The sequence below is a fragment of the Neodiprion pinetum genome, chromosome 7 (genome assembly GCF_021155775.2).
Source record: "Neodiprion pinetum isolate iyNeoPine1 chromosome 7, iyNeoPine1.2, whole genome shotgun sequence".
Classification (NCBI taxonomy): Eukaryota; Metazoa; Arthropoda; class Insecta; order Hymenoptera; family Diprionidae; genus Neodiprion; species Neodiprion pinetum.
Genome location: NC_060238.1, coordinates 9,025,720 through 9,046,706, shown reverse-complemented (window position 1 = coordinate 9,046,706; position 20,987 = coordinate 9,025,720). Strand labels below are relative to the sequence as shown.

Genomic DNA, 20,987 nt, shown 5'->3' with positions numbered 1-20,987 from the left:
GAACAAAGAAAAGTACATTTCTTTTACAAAATATGTCGAGGGGACAGATATGAAGTTTAGATTCATAGATTCGTTCCGTTTCATGCCCAGTAGTCTGGCGAAATTAGCAACGTATCTCGGTCATGATCAGAAATCAATCACACAAAAATTTTATCGTAGCTCAGATAAATTTCAGTTATTGACCAGAAAAGGAGTGTTCCCGTACGAATACATAGACAGTTGGGAGAAGCTCGAGGACAGACGGCTACCATCAAAGCAACAATTTTACTCAAAATTAAATGATCGGGATATATCAGACGACGACTATGCACATGCTTGTGAAGTTTGGCAAACTTTTAACGTTCAAACTTTGGAAGAGTATTTGGACTTGTATTTACAGACGGACGTGTTTTTACTAGCCGACGTTTTTCAAAACTTTCAACAGAGCTGTTGGACAACGTACAACCTGGACCCCTTACATTATTACACCACGCCCGGTCTGTCGTTCGATGCGATGTTAAAGTGTACCGACATCGAGCTCGAGCTACTCACCGACATAGATATGGTTATGCTTATCGAAAAAGGTATTCGTGGTGGTGTGTCACAGTGCTCGAACAGATATGCAAAGGCTAACAACAGATACATGGGGGAGGAATTCGATCCTAAGGTCGAAGAACCTTATCTCATGTACTTTGACGTTAATAATTTGTACGGTGCTGCTATAAGCTTTGCTCTGCCACACAGTTCTTTCGAATGTTCATCAGACTTTGGACAATGCGACGTTCTGCCCATCTCGGACGATGCGGAGTTTGCTTACATACAGGAGGCGGATTTGGAATATCCTGAGGAACTGCATGAAATTCATTAAGATTTACCACTGTGTCCGGAGCACTATAGAGCACTCAGATCCCGAACAATGAACACCCGAAACTGACGCCCACGCTACCTTCCAAGAAAAACTACGTTGTTCACTATGGCGTTTTGAAACAATGCTTACAATTGGGTCTAAAGTTGGTTGAAATTCACCGAGTTCTCAAATTCAGACAAACCCCGTGGCTCAAAATATACATAGATTCGAATACCGATTCGCGGAAAAAATCTCACAACGAGTTTGAGAAAAATTTTTACGAACTGATAAACAACGCAGTTTTTGGCAAAACGATGGAAAATGTTAGGAAGTATAGAGATGTCAGGCTGATCACGAAATGGCATGGAAGATACGGTGCCAGAGCTACTGTAGCCAAACCCAATTTCCGCAGCTGCACCATTTTCGAGGAAGAGATGATTGTCGTCAAAATAAGTAAGACCAAAGTCAGGTTCAATCAACCATCGTATAAAGGTTTATCCATCATGGATCTGGCTAAAACATATTTCTACGATTCTCATTATAATTATATCAAACGGAAATTTGGCAAACGAGCAAAATTGATGTATACGGATAACAACAGTTTGATTGACAATTTTACCGTCCCCGACATATACGAACATATAAGGGAGGACTTGCATGAATTCGATACGTCTGATTATCCGCTTGACAACGTTCATGAAATGCCTCTAGCGAACAACAAAGTTCTCGCCTTGATGAAAGATAAGAATAACGGGAAAACAATGCTGGAATTCAAAGGATTAAGAGCTGAATTGTACGCATTGCAAATCTTGGAAGATGAGAAAGACAGTCAACGTGCCAAAGGTGTCGAAGGATCAGCGTTGAGAAAAATAACTCTCAACGATTATGTGGAATGTGTTTTGAACCTTGAAAATTTGTCTACAAATCAGCATTTGATATTAGGTCGAAAGCACAAGGTAAACACCGTAGAACAGCAGAAGGTGGCACTGAGCTGGAATGACGACAAGCGGATCGTGTTTCAAAACACAACCAACACGCTTCCGTGGGCTACAAGCCCGCACCTTAGCATTGTAATTTATAACTGTACCATGATGTATCAAATATTATGATGTAGGATAGTGAATAAGAACGCTCCGAAATATAAAAAATTGTACAACGATGCATATGTCTGTCAATTGTCTAAAAAATAAAGATGCATACTTGTTATGTGTCGAGTCCAAAATAAAGAGGCACACACATTTTTACAAAAAATTCATTTATTTAATGTTACATGTTCGATTCGCTTATCCAACTGTTGTGTGTATTGTCAAAATTTAACCATTTAACGTATATTTTTCTTCCACGCTTCTTGAGCACCTTCTTCACCAGATAGATATCCGAATGTTTAACCTTGAGAAGCTCTTGTTCGTAGAAACCACCAGCGATGGGTTCATCTCGGTAGTCTTTGAGCTTGCACGTCAAAGGATGAGTATTTTCCATTCGACTTGTCGTGAATATTTCAGTCGTCCACTTGGGAGTGTAACCTTTCTTGAAGACATTTTTGAATTTGCTGATTCGAACTATGTCGCCGGATTTGAATTTTTCCGATATGTAGGTATCGCTCGAAGCCCTCCGTACGCCTGACGTGATAACAGCCTTTCGTTTGCAACGGTGACATCCGACGGTTTCATTCTTACGGTTCGATGTTTGGCGTTGTTGTAAGCCGAAACCAAACCAGATAAGATATCGAGCCACTTGTAGCTTCCTTGCATGCTGGACCGTTTCCACATTTTACCTTTCAGCGTACGATTGAAACGTTTACAGATCGAAGCCTTCAAATCACTGTACGTGGAGTAAAGATTGATTCCGTAACGTGTGATAAGCGATTCAAATTTCGAGTTGTGAAATTCCGTTCTTCTGTCGACGTGTAAGTTTTTCCGTATCCGTCCTTGAACAAGCACAGACTCCATTGCTTTCGTAACATCATCTCCAGACTTGCTCTTTATCGGTATAGCCCACGCATACTTTGGAAAGATATCAATCACTGTAAGCATGTACTTGTAGCCTTTGTTTTGTTCAGCGTATGATGTCATATGAACAAGATCCGCCTGCCAGGTCTCGTCGATTCCGCACACGTCTACATGTCGACACGGGTAATTCCGGCGTGCAGGCTTATGCAGTTCCGTCACCAGTGCTTGCTTTTCCTCGTTCATATTCCAACGCTCTCAGTCGGGTGTCCAATTGAGAAATGTTATGAGCGTTTCAAATCGACAAGTCTCTGCCTGTTTCAAAGTCTGTGTAAAAGGTATCCGAGACTTTCTCCGTGGTGAGCTCCAAAGCTTTGATCATTTGATCGAGGTTGTCGATTTGTTTTTGCAGCACGTTGAATTTTCGTCTTAAGATTTTTCAAGTTACAGCATTGTTCGGCTCTGCGGGATTTGCGACACTGCACAGTCTCTGGTTCCGTATACCGTAATGCCCGTCCGCTGTTATTTGAAATCCGACACCCGTAGGACCGCCAGTGCTCGCGGCCGTGTTTTTGTCCAGATGCCGTCCAAACACGTCGACGCTCATCTCGGTAATGAATGCAAAAACGATGGGAACTGCTCAAGAAATGATTTCTGCTTCGCGTAGCTCTTCGATAATGGAGATTATTTCGTTATTGTGACTCGGATTTCCCGCTGCCTGAGATGCCAGGAGTAAACGAAGACGCTCCACTAACTTATTTGGATCATCCCAGAAAACGTATTCCGTTTCAACACCTTGTCGAGCGATCATAGCTTGCGGTAGTAGGCCTTAACCCTTTCGGCGAGGTGATAGGGAATGATCCATCAATTCGGCAATGACATTTTTGAATTTGTAACTGTTATCGTTTTGAACAGCCCCATCGGATGAGTAATACTTTTTATGCTCGTTCGTTGCGAGGATTAGGTTTTCAAAATCTCCCCGATCTCCAGCGCTCACACAAGAACCGTCAGGCTTCTTTTTAAACGAAAGTTCCAGCAAACCCTTTGTTTTCGGGTAAAGCGTATCGCCAATACGAATGTAGTCACTCTCAAAAGATATCAACGAATCAGCAATCATTAGTCCGTTTGAGAGGTTGCGTACACCGTACACGTTGTCCAATTCACCTTTTGTCTTCGCATCTCTTATCAGTGCAAAATACCCAACCTTAATTTTCTCGACCTGTATTTCTACGATTGTTTCGTTTCCTGCCGAAGCAAAGGAATCGTCCATTTTTCGTTTTATTTTTCATCAGCTTTATTTCTTCTTCAATTTCTTTCACCTCTTGTTCTACAGGTTTAGTATCTTTTGTAACATTCACCAGTTCTTGCAACGGAGTCACTACTGGTTCGAAAACGTCACTCAATTTCTGGGTCGTAGATTCCTTGCCCGACTTGAGCAATCTGTGTTTTTGACGGATCGCAGCACTTGCTTGAGCGGTCCGATGTAGGACATCTTTTTGGAAACTTCAGAGCTCTGCATGTTGACGCAACTGAGTCTGCAACGCTACTGCGTCTCTCGCTCGGAAACGTTAGATTTTGTTTCTTCTCCAGGCTAACGAAAGAATCGACCCCCTTCTGTATCGTCCTTCGTTGAGCTCACTGTCTTTGTCGATCACCAGAGAGCCGTACTTCTCACCTTTCCAGCATGCAGAGCACATACTTTCAAACTCTGTGCAAGACATATCGGTGTTTACATGGTCGTTGTATACGTGTCTCAGGTTCATATCGTCTTGTTTGAATAACACGAGTAAGTTCACGTTGTCGCGCACGACATGTTTGGGGATACGCGCGTATGTCTGACAGAGATAGAAACAGTCAACGTCGTGATGTCCACCCATGCAAAAGTAGCCTCTAATATTGTCCTGCCTCTCGTGCGCTACATCGTCAAATATGATTATTGAGTTTGGCCGTGCTTCTTCCGGTGTAATCACTTGCTTACGCTCGGTAAACGCAGAACACTCCGTATTCTCAACATGGTCGAACAATTGCTTCCACAATTGGTATTCAGGTTGGTTGAGAGATTTCGAGTTGAAGTTTTCATATCTGAGTCCGTTGGGATGGGTTATAAGTCTGAGCAACGCATTAGTTTTACCACAATTCGACGGTCCACAGAATATTGAACGTACACTATTCGGGAGTAATTCACCGTGCCATTTGTGCTTTTCGACATTTTGCTCCGAAAGTTTGTCAAATTTCGTCACAGTAAGCTTAGTAGGTTGTTTCTAAAACCGCATCTCGGACATGACTGATCGGATTTGCTATAAATACCCCCATTTTAAAGCACTTTCCTTCAGTCAACGCACGAACATAATCGTGTACAGAGGTAAACGAAGCAGCAGGCGGCAACATCGTGGCAAGGGTCTGGTGAATAAAATCATCAACAGCCTTCCAGTCGAATTGCATGTACCTGGCTATCAGTACTGTGGGCCTGGTACAAAATTAACAAGGAGACTCGCGCGGGGTGATCCGGGAATCAATCTTCTCGACGCTGCTTGCAAGGACCATGAAATTGCTTACTCGCAGAATTGTGAAAATCTTGAAATTAGAAACGAGGCTGATAGGGTGTTGGCTGAGGAAGCTTGGAAACGGGTTCTCGCAAAGGACGCAAATTTGGGTGAGAAAGCAGCCGCTTGGGCAATAGCTAAGACAATGAAAGTAAAATCAAAACTCGGAATGGGAATTCGAAAGTCAAGAAATGTGACCTTGAGAAAAATTATAAATGCTGCAAAACGTTCTATGGTTTCAAGCAACGCTGAGAAAGTAGCTGTCGAATCTGCGCCGAAGGGAGCTGAGAACGCCGTTAAAAAGCGGGTGGTGAATGTAAAGTGCGAACACCTCGCGTCCTACCAGTACCTTCAAAAGTCGGTGGTTTTCTACCGTTTCTGATTCCTATTTTTGCTGGACTTAGTGCTACAGGCGCGTCTGCTGGTGGTACGACAGACATAGCAAAAGCTGTGAACGATGCAAGTGCTGCTAAACGAGAACTGGGAGAGAGCGAACGACACAACAAAACTATGGAAGCTATCGTGTTGGGCAATGGGCTTCATATGAAACCGTACAAAACAGGTCTTGGTTTCCATCTTTCAAGAAACAAGATGCGATGCCACGACGTCGAGCGTTGACTGATTGGGACTTGTTGAAATATGCAAAAATCTTCGAAGTTGTAATAAGTCTTTATTAGGTTCTATCAGTAATTATTGTAAGCGGGTCGTACCTCAAGTTAAAATAGCTACCTCGTTTCATTTACGATTAACTATATACACTACAGAACAACAAAAAATATGAACTCATCTTTCTAACATGGACGTGTCCAATTGTAAAATCGAAAAGACGCTAATAGTCGTAACAAAAGATAGAGCAAATACAAAAAATAGAAGGACAGAATAAATTGATAAAGCAATTGACAATGGCCAATCCATGCATAACTCAAATCTCAAGACGAAAAACGGCCGGGCACAAGGTTGTAGATGATAAAATGAGCCAATAGGCGTCACAAACAGAGAATTAAAAGAAGCTGAACCAAAAAAAGACCATAATGAATATGTAAAAATAGTAAGAGGGATTGCACAAAACAACACAGAGCTACTGGTAACCCCGGGGTTTTCTTTGTCGGCCGGGTTCCTTCTTCTCGTTCTCGAATATTACTGTCCTTCGGACTACTCGGCAACGGGATAATCACTTTATGTGTATTATATGTATAAGAAATGGTGCGGTCCCTTCGGATAGGTGATTGGTGACCGACTGATCGTCTTTTGGCTCGCTTGGTCTGAGCAGCTCCGTACATGCGGATTTGAATTTTCGTTTAGTGGCAATTCCTGCCAGCCTCACGTGACCAAATCTGGCCCGATATTTCGCACAAGGTTCCGCATTTCCGCGGTGTTTTCAAGCGAAACGAAATGCCCGAAAACGGTCCACTAAAAAACGAGTCAGCTATAATCAACCTTGACGACAAAGACGGTCCGGGAACACACTGGGTTACGTACAAGAAACGCGACAATAATATCGATTACTTTGACAGTTTCGGCAACCTTCAACCACCCTCAGACCTCATAAAATACCTCGGCGTTGGTAGTGTTGAATACAATCATGAACGGTACCCAGATTATAATACATTTGAATGCGGACACTTGTGTCTGAAATTTCTAAGTGGTGAGCTTTATAAACATGGTGCATGATTCATTGAATTCAGTCTATTACTTGCAGTCATGGATGATTCGTTAACGTTAACGATTTCGGTAACCTTTTCGATTCTCGAGGCACAATATTTCCCACCGATCGCACTTGCTCGTGATGAAAGTTATGCTCTTGGCTTGATAGAATTGTTAACCTTCAATTCGATTCCCAACGTTGATGTTGGTCAGAATAAAATTTACGTAGCTGATAAAGTGATCACCATACCTACCGGCAGCTATGAGATCGAGGACATAGAGAGGTATCCTCAAAACGTGTTGAGAGATACAGACATCAGGCTCGCCATCAAATCCAACAATAATACATTACGCAGCGAAATCACATGCAACCACACGATTAACTTTGAGCCGAATGATTCCTTTGCTCAACTTTTAGGATTCACATCACCTGTATTAAAGGTTGATAAAACTCACGGATCAGACGTGCCTGTAACTATACTCAAGGTCAACGCGTTGCGAGTCGAGTGCAGCATTACAACGAGCGCCTACGTCAATGGACACAAAGTACACACTATTCACGAGTTTTTCCCGACTGTCCCACCAGGATATAAGATCGTGGAAGTACCGTCGCACGTCATTTACCTTCGATCACCGTCAGGACCGTAGATCACGTTCAGCTCCGGTTAGTAAATCAAGACGGAGACCTGGTTAATTTTCGTGGAGAAGTTATTTCTGTGAGACTACCTATCAAATCGCAATAAACGATGGTAATTGTATATAACAGACTGTTAAAGAGTAGGTAAGTTGACATGCCCCGATCAAGTCAGTCATCGATCGATTCTCGAACCGTCAACACCTTGGAACGTGTAGTTCCTAATAGCTCTGGGTCGGAAACTGACACCTTTTGGAAGAGGAATTTCCGACAACTAAGAATCCGCTTTTGCTGTTTTATCATCTGCTACGTACCATGGAGGACGAAATCTTAAACATTCGAACACCAGTTGTCTCTGACGAATCCGTTGCGCATTACGAGATTCACGCTCACGAACCTTACGCCTCGTCGACTTTCAACAACAGCGATGTAATTCGAATCACCGTTCAGTATCAGGATTTATGCATATTACCCAGCAAAAGTTCGGTACATATCCATGGACCACTCCTCAAACCTGATGGTACAGCTACTGTGAACACACAGCTCGTACACAATGCGATCTGTCATCTGTTTGAAGAAATTCGCTACGAAATTAATGCAGTCGAGAATAATAGTAGCAAGAACGTTGGCTTGACAAGTCTCATGAAGGGTTACGCTTCCCTGCACCCTGGTCAGACTTGGCTGAAGGAGAACGCTGGATGGCTTGATGTAGAAGAGAAGAAAAAATTCACCGATGCCGAGGGTAATTTTGACGTACTGGTACCGCTCAGCATGATATTGGGTTTCACCGAAGACTACCGCAAGATCGTTGTCAACGCTGAGCATGAGTTAATTTTGACGAGATCAAAAACTGACGTCGACGCAATCATGCAGACTCAAGAGGAGGAATTCAAAATCACGATCAATGCGGTTGAATGGCTAATACCGTATTTGAAACTCGCGGATCAGAAAAAAGTTGACCTACTAAATTTCATTCAGAGAGATCCGCCTATTTCGATGAGCTTCCGCAGTTGGGAATTGTACAAATATCCCTCACTTCCCACAACATCGAAACACGTTTGGACTGTGAAAACTTCCACTCAGCTTGAAAACCCTCGTTACGTCATTTTGGGTTTCCAAACAAGTAGACAGAACAAGACCGGCAAGAACGCAAGTCATTTCGATCATTGCAATATCACGGACGTCAAGCTATTTTTGAACTCTCAATCTTATCCGTATGGTTACCTGAACCTCAACATAAGTCGTAATCTGTACGCGCTCCTGTACGAGATGTACGCACACTTCCAAGCTACCTACTTTGACAAGAATCCCGAGCCGTTGCTGACAAAGAGTGAATTCCTTCGAGACGTCCCCTTATTCGTTATCGACTGTTCAAAACAAAACGAATCTTTGAAGTACGGACCTGTCGACATCCCTCTTGAATATAAAGCTAAAGCCAACTTTCCCGCTGAAATATCGGCGTACTGCTCAAATGTTCACGATCGTATTGTCGAATGCAAAACCGCTCAGTGGTGGGGCGAAAAAGTTGGTATCAAAGGTGACCCGTTCCCACCATCTCGCACAGTTCAAAGATGGAGCTTATCGTTGACATACAAGGGTTTCGTAGACCTTTCAACAATATCTTTACATAGAAAGAATTGGCTATAATTTCAATCTACTCGGTAGCATCTGCATCAATGTTTTTCTTTAAGCCACCTTGTAAATGGGATTCACTGGACGTCAAATACAAAAGCCGAAATTCTTGGTTAGAACGCGATTTTCACGGTTTACCTTGGAGCTGTGGAACCATACCGTTTGAGGAAGTTGAGTGGATCATTGGAGACAGGCTGTGCAAAGCTGAAACCGTGTACGTAAAAGGAGAAGAAAAACGAGATTGGTTGCTTGAAATTGTCCCGAAAGTTCTAATCATCGATATGCTCCACTTTGACTGTCCGTCGCTTCAAACCTTGCAAAAAACTTCAGCCGTGTCTCGAAGATGTGACGTGCATACAATACCCAACGCAATTTGTGCAGCCCTGAACGTTTTGATACTTCAAAATAGGCTACAAAATCATCATACTGTTCGGAAGGCGAGGGTGTACGATTTGTGTTACTGCGCAGAAGCGTCTACAAGAACGGTCCCGCATTCCTGGCGAATATATTATCCTGGTTATGATACTGTTGAATAGAATTATTGTACTATCGTTGTGAAGTAATTGTCAACTCTACCCTCAAAATTGTACTAAATAAAACTGTTTTTCAAAGAATATTCATGAAATAATTTCACACCTTCACCTTCACTTGAGCTCTTAAGAGAGAATTTTTTTCAATACAAACCTTATGTAAGATTCAACCTTGCTCTCAATACGTGACCGAGCTGTATTCAAACCGAGTTATGTTTCGCATTCCTAGAGCGATAGTCACCCAACACCGCAGATTCATGGCTCTAAATGTACCGCGGCTATCGGTCGACCTTGCACTCTGGTCTAGACTGAACCCGTTTAACATTCATCGTTGAATTCACACGACAGTTACAAGCCAATAAGAATTTCACGTAGTTGATATCGAACCGGCATCCGAGTAAGTGAAAAACAATTCTCAGAACCATTAATTTTCGAATGTCGCGTGGTTGATAACGTGCGAAAGGAATGTGGGGTGGTTGATGTTACACATCAGCAGTCCTACCGTGGGAAAAGAATTCGAAGTGGTTGATGTTACACATCAACAGTCCTATCGTGGAAAAGGAATGCGGGACGGGTAACCGACATCCAGGTCGGTAAACAAGTTCACGCCCCTGCTGCGCCCTCTACCGTTAGCAGGCGAGCACCACATAGAGACTGTGACCTTCGGTCGGTGAAACAGCACGATTTTGATTTTCTACCGATAAGAATTGTCGGTAAGGCAGTGCGATTCTTACCGTCGACCGATACAATTGTCGGTAAGGTTGCATGTTTTTGACCTCAAGTCAGTACGGAGATCACGTTTCATCTGACGAGAGTGGGGGTAACGTTCAAAGGTTTGCGTCTGGGAGGCGCGGAGCGGCTCGGTCGGTAAATCAGGTGTTTGTTCTCAGAACTCTCCCTGCTATACTACTGCAGACGCATTGAAAACACACAACCTATTGAAGAACAAATAAGCTACGATAAAAGAACGTTGTTGGATGCCAAGCCGTAAACTGATGCCAAATGGTCAACCGAATGATATTCGTTAATCAAGACAATTGCAATCTAGAAAAGCAAAGTATGTAATTAGTTGTTCTCAGCAGTTAACCTTGACATCACGGGATGATCAGCTGATAGTTTGACAGAGGGAAACATAGGGCCTATGAGTATAACAAAACACGAGGGCCTAGTACGTAAAAATGGGGATTCTTGAAGGTGGGTAAGGCAGGTCTCGAATGTGCTATCTTTTACATACAACTTCTCTCACCCGGCAATACAGAACACAAATGAATCCCCTCGGAAAATCGCAGAAGTGACGAGCAGAGTGTGTTCAATCAAACAGTTTCTCACTGAAATATTGAAGTTTGATGATCAGCGAGTAGCTGAATGCTTGTAGGTATTAAAAACATTTGAAACATTTTTCAGCACTGTAGAGCACTGTTCTCAATAATTTTTTTGGGTGAAGGGAAGAGAAAAATCTCCGACATAGTGAAATCGTATCAATGATACGGTATTCAAACGCGTTCGGAATGTAGTGGTGTGTCGGAGGAAACCAACAGCGCTACTTGCATTAAATTGCCACCGCTTAATAATTGTTTCTGCTGATGGTTCCATTGTTTTCACAGATTTTTTAACATCAATTTTAATGCATACAAATATAACCCCAACTCTGTACTATTCCTTTCGAACATTCTATGTTCTTTTCTAGCAATCAGCTGTGCCTTTTAACGATGCTCTCATTAACATCAGCAGGGCGCGAGATAGTGAAGTCAAAATTCAGCCGTAGCCATAATGTTTTTTTTTATTCTGAGGCTCGTTGGTGATGTTCCCTTGTCAGAATTAGGAGAATCCCATATTAAATATTTTAAGTTCATAAACCCAGCTTTCAATTTCTGTCCTGATGCAAGAAACAAAGTTTTGTGTGATGAAATTTTTAAGTATAAATATTATCGAACAGATTTCAGATGTTACGAATTACATCGACTGATAGTTTTTAATATACTTTATTCATACTGTTGAGATTTATTATTTACATTGTGTTGGAATAACGTGTTAATTTTCTGAATACGTGTGAACGAAATTAGGATTAAACACAAAAAAGTACGTAATTGATTCAATCCCGATGACATATAGGTGATACACATATGAGGTTGCGCATCCCAAGTTCGTAAATACAAGTAGATCTACTAATACCGAAATGTGTAAAGGTACAATTGTAATTTGTGAGCGTGCAAGTAAGCAAAGTGACTCATGTAGCTGCATGTGTTATACGAGAGCAAAGTATACTCAAGGAGTTGCGTCTTTAATACTGTCGGTGAAAGTGCACTTCGACTTACGAAAACTCGATGATGACTCGACGATTTGACTATTAGACGGCGACTGACTTGATGGTTAAGCAAACGTGTAAAATACTGACTGAACCCAGGAGGGTGGGAGGCATTGCCAACCCGTAGGGTAAAACCTGGCTTGGGATTGCCTCCACTTATGACGTGGAAAATTTCATGAGTCAGTTTAGCGGTATACAAACTTTTATAAATATTGCTTACGTATATTAGGTTAGGTAGGACTGAACACACTCAAATGGTCAATTTGACTGCATGCTCGTTTTCCAACGAACGGGTCCATCTTGTTCCATGGATCCATATACTCCTGCTTTTCTGTACATGTTTGGGCTGACGGCAAACGAAAAGTGTATGGAACAATCCTGCTTGTGTATTTGTAATCGTATTTCAAAACCTGATACTGGACCGTTTTCTTTGCAGGTTATCATTTTGGCCATGAAAGATATGAATATTGCAAAACTAACTACAGATGATCTACCACTTTTCATTGGGATTACTTCGGATCTATTTCCTGGTGTTGAAGTTCCAAGTATAGATCACGAAAAACTCATAAATGATATTAGTGCCCAGATACTACAATTGAAGCTACAGGTACATTTCTGAATTGGATACTTGTATGACCGTACATTTTGATTCATATCGTGATTCATACCAATCAAAAAAGCCTTGTTTCATTTCTAGCCTGACTTTCATTTCTAGTGAAGCCCTACATATACTGTGAATTTGGAAGAAATTGGTGACGACGAGTAGGGGCCATCCCCAAGGGAAAGGAGGGCCAGACCTTGTCATTACCAGTTTCTTCCGAATCTACAGTATATGTAGAGCTTCACTTGAAATGAAACTCATTTAAGCGGGAGCACTAGATGGCCAAGCGTTTAGGAAATAAAAGTTTTGTCGCAGACCGGTCAGTATAAAAATTTTGTACTTTATCGCATAGCTTAAACAGCGGTTGGTGCAGCAGCAGAATTTCGGACTCGTTATACAGGGATAGCGGGTTCGAGTCCTAGTGCGTGACCTTTTTTCTCCTCAGTTTTCAATTTTTACGATACTTACTGCATAAACGAATCAAAATAATGCATAATGTATTATATTTTCTTATTTATACTTCTACAAAAAGCATCGAGCGTCTTTATTTCCAGATGTGCATAATCATGGAAAATATGGGATGGTGAATAACTTTGCCGGCAGAAATTGTAATTGAAATGTACACAAGGATATTGTAAATGAAATGAGATGCTTTCATTGTAACAGTTAATGATTTGCATGGCCTGGGTGTATAAAAGTATAAACAAACAGTTTCAACTTCAGCGATTTCCAGTGATTTTCAGCTGATTCTTTTAGCGCCTCTCAATGATAGTATTTTATTTTGCAACAAGTCATTCATATTTGAAAAATATAGCTGTCTCTGCGCACGTCACATCAACTTTGCTTCAATCAAAGCTCTCGTTGTCCATAATCCAGAAGAAATGCACTGATGTTCAGGATACCCTGAGTTTCGAGAAAAATGTTCTCTAAAACGTTGATGACATGAAATCTGTGTGTCATTTGCGGATTTTGGTATTAATTTATTATTTCTGTGTACTCCGCTATGGTTTTGAGGCATTTTTGACAGAAAATGGCGTTTGATTGGATTGTACAAAAAAAAGGATGAATTCGAGTACGATTGAGAAGTTGTGATTTCAATAACAACACAGTCATTTCACGAGTAATTTGGTGAAATATAATTCGCTTGGGTGTAAAAACCTTTATGGTGTAAACGGAGAAGTCCGAGAAAACTATTTGGTGGCAGAAAATTTATTAGACAGAAGTAATATCAGATCTAATTGCATAAGAGTAGGAACTACAAGAGGTCATCCTCGATTTCGAACCTACGTGTCGCTAGCCTGTCTGACACGTCTTATTCTACTCTAATTATCTTATGAGGGACGGTCTTAATGTTATGGGGAACAGCACCCCGATCAATCTGTATACTATTAGGGAAGGTACCTCCGCCTTAGCCTATGGCGCGGTTCCCACATCTCAAGGCCCATATTACGTAGCAGGGTGCGGAGGGGAGATCGCAAAAGGGTGTAGCCCAGAGGCGATGATGAGATCACCCCCACGAGGATAGCGTGTGTCCCACCCAGCTGATGCACCCTAACTAGCTAGACGAGTTATACGTGTGGATTTTCGAGACCCGCGAAGGTATATGAGTAAAGAATTCGTCGTGCAAGGTCCATTTTAACAGGTGTAAAACCGTTAAGATTTTTTTAGCGACGTTTTGGCTAGGCCCAACCAGCCATCATCAGGCTATTTATTGGAAAAAAAACAAAAGTAACAACTAATTTAATTACAGAGAACTTGGTAGGCGCTCATCGAGCACAAACATGTTTAGAATTCATATCTAATGATATAGTAAAAGTTAAACCGGGAAAACTTACATTAAAGGACAGTCCTAAGCGCTTAAGTATTCGTTATACGGCTGCCTTTGAGGAAGTGCGGTTTTAAACAGTTATTGCAAATGGCTGACAAAATTTTGACGTTAACAATATTGTATTACGTAGTCAAACAGAGTCAAGATTCAAGAGTCATGGGTTATGTTATGTTTACTGAGATTGAGTTTGCTTCGCGCTCGGCCGACTACGGCGCTGTAGGTTTTTCTGTGTTGCCAACATAAATGTTTAGTGTAAAAAATCAGCCGTCTCAGATTCATTGTCCCCAAGTGTACGAGCTACAAAAATGAGAAAATATCATCATTACATTTTGGCATTACAGTTTTCTCAGTTGCTGCACCTTGAAATAATTCGTAAAACTTGATTTTCAAATTTTTTAGCATTTCTGCTTAATTATCCCAGCTGTTCTAGGATTATTTCACGACACATAATCATAACTCGTAGTCGCTTTGTGCATATTTCTGAACGTTCTTTTGTAAATCACCCTTGTTAGTAGACTCATAAGGGGGACTCTGGAACATGGTTTGACCTACTGCGCACGCGCAACTGCGCGAAATTTCGAATTCAAATGGAAAATCAAAAATATTTAGGAATGTTCTGGTTAACCTTGAGCGGCTTCTCATGCGATATCAACCACCCTACATTCCGCAATTAATAGCTCCGAGAAGTGTTTTCGTCGACCCGGATGCATGTCTGATATGAACCTCTCCACATTCTTTTGCCGCGATGTTAACCATGTCACATTTTTTCTCCACGACTCATAATTCCAAGAACTGTTTGTGAGTCCTGTTGCGGAATATTTAATAAAGAAAATAAAGGAATTTAGATAGACAATCAGCAATACGTGATCTCTAAAGCCCCGTACCTTCTTCGAGTCTTAGAGGAAGTAGAAGTAGAAGTGAGATACGCGGCACACACCTGATCTGTTGCCCGCGTTCCTCTTTCTTTTCTCATACGACACACACCTACATGGGGATTACAGAAAGAGGCATACACTAGTATTTGTATTTCTCTCACTCTCATACAATATAATATGTATACTGTAACGTCTAGTATACGCAAGGGCGAGAGAAAATATTACTCATCGATTACCACACGCTACAGATAGATACTTTATTTACTTATATCTAGTAGGTACATGGCCCGAGGGCTTACAGTGTTTCGGCGATAACGGTTCCAGCCTGACTGCCTGCTCGCGCTCGCGTACTCGTGTCTCTCCCATCTCACTCCCCACCATCATACACTACATATACCTTATATTCTAACAAGTTCGAATTCCGATCTGATATCAACCACGTGACGTTCCACAATTAATAGCGTTGAAAATTCTTTTCGTCAACCCGGATGTCTGTGTGATATCAAGTACCCCACATTTTTCTTCTACGACATCAATCATGTCACATTTTTTCTCCTTGACTCATAATTCCAAGTACTGTTTGCGAATCGGAATTCCGATCTGCTATCAACCACGTGACATTCCACAATTAATAGTTCCCAGAATTATTTTTGACAAGGACAGGGTAAAAGCCTTGGGACCTGGGGAGTTAGGTTACTATTGCTCTTGGAATCCAAAACATGATGAGCTGGTTGTATATATCTATAAGTGGACATATAAAAATTATTCTCACCCTGGAAAACGATCGTTCAACTTTAAACTGGCCAAGCGCACGTGAGAAGTATAAAAAGCTGGAGATGGAATCCACAAAATGTTTGAAATTGATCAACAACATGTAATCCCCATACAAAATCTTGAACAAATCATCGTCAACGGCAGAAATTCCAAAACGGATTGAATTGAGAACTCATAATATCCAGTTTCTGAACAAAATATTGCGAAAGCCATCAATGGTTAGAGAAGAGTCGAGACTTATCACAACGATTGGACTCGTCTTGAAAACACTCGCGGAAAAATTCAAACGACTTTCGAATACGGGTCATGGTACGCGCAAACAAAGAAGAAGTGATCAAGTACACTGGCAAAAATTACAGTCTATTTTCGAGGAGAGAATTTAAACCGAATCCGTCGTCAAATAAAAACACAAAATCGGGGAGAGCTTTCTAGAAGACGCAAAGGAACTTTCTGTTACGAGAGTAAAAAACGCTTAGCAGAGAGTGGGGGGCCTGAAAATCAACAATATCCTGGTTTGTAAATTCAACGTAAGAAGAGATGATCACACGGTTGAAGAGATTGAATTTTTTAATACGAGAACCGAAATCATCCTCCAGTTAACAAATATTAACGAATGGTTCATCTGAAATGTGACAGACCGTTTGTTAACAAAGGCGGAAGATTTCTAGGAAAAGGACTCAGGCCGCTCGTTAATTGCAATTATAAATCTCAATGTTAACATCAACAAGTATACGCCACTACAGGGTGGTCTACATGGCTACATCTCGTCACCGACGGATATTAAAGATTTGAAAGCTGTGGTAAACATCCAAAACAGTGACTTCTACCGTTTTCTTTAGTCGGTCACTGCAGGTCTGAATCCAACCAATAATCATAACAACCGAATCAGCTCGTACACACATTTCATTTCAGGTTTGATATAAAGTTTTACATATCTCTAGTTAGAAACAGCATTTCAAAATTTGAAAATTTTAACGCACCTTTCATCAATATTTGTGGTATAGACCAAGATAATGGGAAAAAAGAAGTGAAATGTACCGATTAGGTCTGTCGAACCTGTTATTCATTTTTTAGTGTTATAAATCGAAATTACTAAAGATAACGATGATGTTGATACGGGAAATAATTTTTTTTTTTTTGATCCAACCAATCATTTTGCGGGGTTTCAAAATTTGTCTTAATTAACAAGTTATTATTTTTTTTTTTTTTTGTAGTAAAGTAAATTCGTTGAAGTAGGTCAGGTAGAAACCACCAATTTATTATATGGACAACGTTTCGGTTGGGCTGCCCACCGCCCATCTTCAGGTTAATTTTTACCACCTTTAGGCTTAGATGATATTATTAGTGCCATTGAAGATCAAGTGCAGAGGGAGTAACTAACCGATATTCAAAGGCTAATACTAGATACATGGAAGATGCTTTCCATCTGGTACTGGAAGAATCATATCTCATTTACTCTGACTTGAATGATTTATACGGTTGTTACATGGGGGTGAGAGTGTACTGAGCGGTGGTAATTAATGATTAATTGAATAATCAAGGTTGCTCCCACGTAACGACAGTGAATAAAAATTAAAACTAAGGGAAAGACCTACCTTTCGATAAGCCGGTAATTTGTAGGATCGTGTTGCTATAGTCCTGTACAGGTCTGTGAGGTTTGTTTATATTGTTGAGGCAATTTTATAATAACGAAAATGGGAAAAAGGTTGTTCAAAATAAATGGTTAAATATGATTTAACTGGTAAAAGATAAAGTATATTCTGTATCATTTGGTGATTGAAATGTCTGATAACAATGAATGGTGATAATGACATAAAAGCCGAAAGTAACAATTTATACAGCGTTTGAGTTTATATAACGGTCCACGCCGACGGACGAATTTATATTCAAATGCAGAGAAGCTGCAGAATCACAAAATTTGACCGTTTGCGTGTTTGAGCAAATCGTGTGTTATTTTATTCTACATGATATTATTGTTTAATATCAAGAACATCTATCTTGAACGATGGTTATTATTAGCTGTTCGTGATTATTCGATATTGTATCTCTCTTTTTAGATTATCTTGAATTAATTATATTTCCTGTTGTCAATTCTTGTTTGTTAAATCTTGGAAACAATACGTATTATTCAATTGTGTTGGTGAAGCTAGCCACCAATTCTAGACTTGCTTTTGAGTGGATATTACAAAAGTAAATTTTGATTATAAAGGTAAAAACAAGAATTCGTTCAATGTCGAAGATTAGCACTCGGAATGACTTATCTTTAGGTGAATCAGTCGACGAGATTGAGAGCCGTCGGATCGTGTCGGTCTACGTCAGTAGAATTCTGGACCAGGGCCTCACCTCAAGTTCGGAAGAGTTGATGAATCGAACGATGTTGAACGTCGGGCACTTAGTCTTTGTAGATTTAGAATGATACTTTACTATCAAAAGCTATGGTTAAAAGTGTCAATTTGTTGATTTTGATATATGTTAAAAATGATTCCAAAGCTTATTTATTAAAAATGATAATGTAGTTATTATTATTAGCACTTAAAATTACCTGATTCGGTTGAATCAGGGCCGAACTCAATTTAATTACGGAAAATAGAATGGCATAAAAATGTCTATTCTCGAAATCATGAGATTTAGTGAAGCACAGAAAAGATGGAAACGTAGAAGATAGTGAGTCTTTTGCAGCTAACAGAATAACTGGATGCTCGAATTTGACGAATTAGCGCGAGACTTCAGGCCGGTCACAACTAAGATTTTCCGAACGCTACTATTGCTCAAGAAGGGCTAATACGGGTTGAGGTCCACGCACCTCAAGACTTAACAGACGAAAGACGCGGCTTCTTCGGCCTGAGGGTCCAAGAAGCTGCAGTTGTAATAAGTTACAACGGTAATTAGCCAATGAGGTGCGAGGGCGACCTGGTGCCCCAATCCACATGGTCAGCGTTACTTCACGCTCTTCGACGGTGTTCCGACGATTCTCAATCTTGTCGGTGACATATTAAAAATATGAAGAAGAGATATTTACAGACAATGTTCACACATTCATTCATACATCCTATTGAGTAATCTATTTTAATTTGGTGGTTCCAAAGGTAGTGGTTTATCCTAGTTGTTGGTTATAGTTTTAACTTAAAAAGAGGGATATTATGAAGCTAAGCGCTACTGATGCTAATTCAGCAGTCCCTTATCTCCGTTCTTGATACTAGTTAAATAGAAGTACGTCGAACCTCATACTAGGGATCATGGTTGGTCTCTACGTGACTTTTGCCAGGAGGGGTGGAACTCGCCGTTATTAGAATTTGAGATTTTGATGAAATAATATCTGTGCATTGAAGAAATTGAAGAAATGAAATGAAATGGAATTTTGAAAAAGGTACGCCAAGGCGGTACGTCGGGGCCTAACACAGTGCTACTATGATATTTGTTCTGCTATGAAGTACATTTAAACGAATATTGAATTTTAGGTAATTTGACGTTCTCACCATCTCAGATGCAGTGGAGTTCAATTACATATTAGAGGTGGATTTGAAATATGCTGATGTGCTAGATGTGGTTAGCGCTTTGACCGAGCCGCATAGAGGGAGTTGGTCGCTGCTGAAGTCAAAGATGAGACTTATGCTTGTTTATTTATCAACTATATACATTTATATACAACAAATTGAATGTTTTGGCTTCCAAGTAATGGAAGGAACGGTGATTGTTCGCCTGTGTTGCGGTGGAGGCTGCAGCAAAGATGTGTAGCTGTGTATCGGCGTAGTGACAGGTGGTGGCGTGTAGCGGCTTTCAGGTGAACTTGGTGGTGTCGGAGGCTGGCGATTTTCTGCTTGGTTCATGGGCTATGAAGACTCCCACTCGCTGTCGGACTGTGTGGTAGTTTGGGTGGCCGACGTGTTGTATGTGGTTGGTAACGCCTTCAATGGAGACAGCAAAGGTAGGACATCTCGGCTGTATCTTGGTGAGGTAAATCTTGCTCGTCTAATGACCCAGAGAGATAGCAAAACACTGGGTGGCCTTGTGAGGGGCCGCGGCGAAAACTCCACCAGATGGAGTACCCAGGGAGCTGGTGAGTTTTGGGAGCAAGTCCCTTCGATTACGCTGGCTGGAGCCAGAGTGGAGGTGCCAATCATGCGAAGTTTGAAACTGCTTGCTTCTGAAGAAGTAGAGCGTACTGATATGGCTTCTTGGCTGCTGGTCTGGCTTGTAGTAGAAGTCCAAGAATTAGTGATACCGAAACTGTGGTAGTAGGTATTCCAAGAATCAGTGATACCGAAGCTGTGATATCGATGGTCGATTTCGTTGGTTTCATATCCCGGCCGCGGCCCACACTTGATAGCGGGAAACTCGGTGAGCTGGTTGCGGGACGCGCGCTTGGCTGTGTGGGTGGCGTTAGCGGCGCGCGTGACGTAGTGGATGACGCTCGCTGCGGCGCGCGACTGGAAAGTGAGCTCAGGGGCGAACGCATGAGTTTGCGGGCCCGCGCGTTGGTCAGGGCCGGAGTTATTGGTGTTTCACGAGTTGGTCGTCAAGAGCTGAGGAACTGCATGAAATGCAAAATAATTTACCACTGTGCCCGGAGCACTAGGTACCTCCGATCTCAAATAGTAAGCAACCGATATTGACAACTACGCTGCTTTCCAAGCAAAACCACATTTTTCATTGCTGTGTTTTGAAACAATGTTTACAATTGGGTCTAAAGTTGGTCAAAATTTCAGAGTTCTCTAACTTAGGCAAATGCTATGGCTCAAAAAATACATGTATTTAAATACCAATTTGCGGAAAAATCGAATAACGAATGCGAAAAAAACGTTCTCTAAGTTAATGAATCACGCAGTTCTCGATAAAACGTTAAAAAATG

The 20,987-nt window shown here is 41.2% G+C and overlaps 1 protein-coding gene across 1 annotated transcript in view; it reads left to right on the top strand.

Moving 5' to 3' along the window:
* The window catches only part of kl-2 (dynein heavy chain 2, axonemal kl-2), a 1,019,064-nt gene that overhangs the window by 634,185 nt on the left and 363,892 nt on the right, over positions 1–20,987 (top strand). The window contains exon 34 of the mRNA XM_069137782.1: positions 12,497–12,667. Coding sequence (XP_068993883.1) covers positions 12,497–12,667 — 171 coding nt within the window. The remainder of the gene's footprint in view (positions 1–12,496; positions 12,668–20,987) is intronic.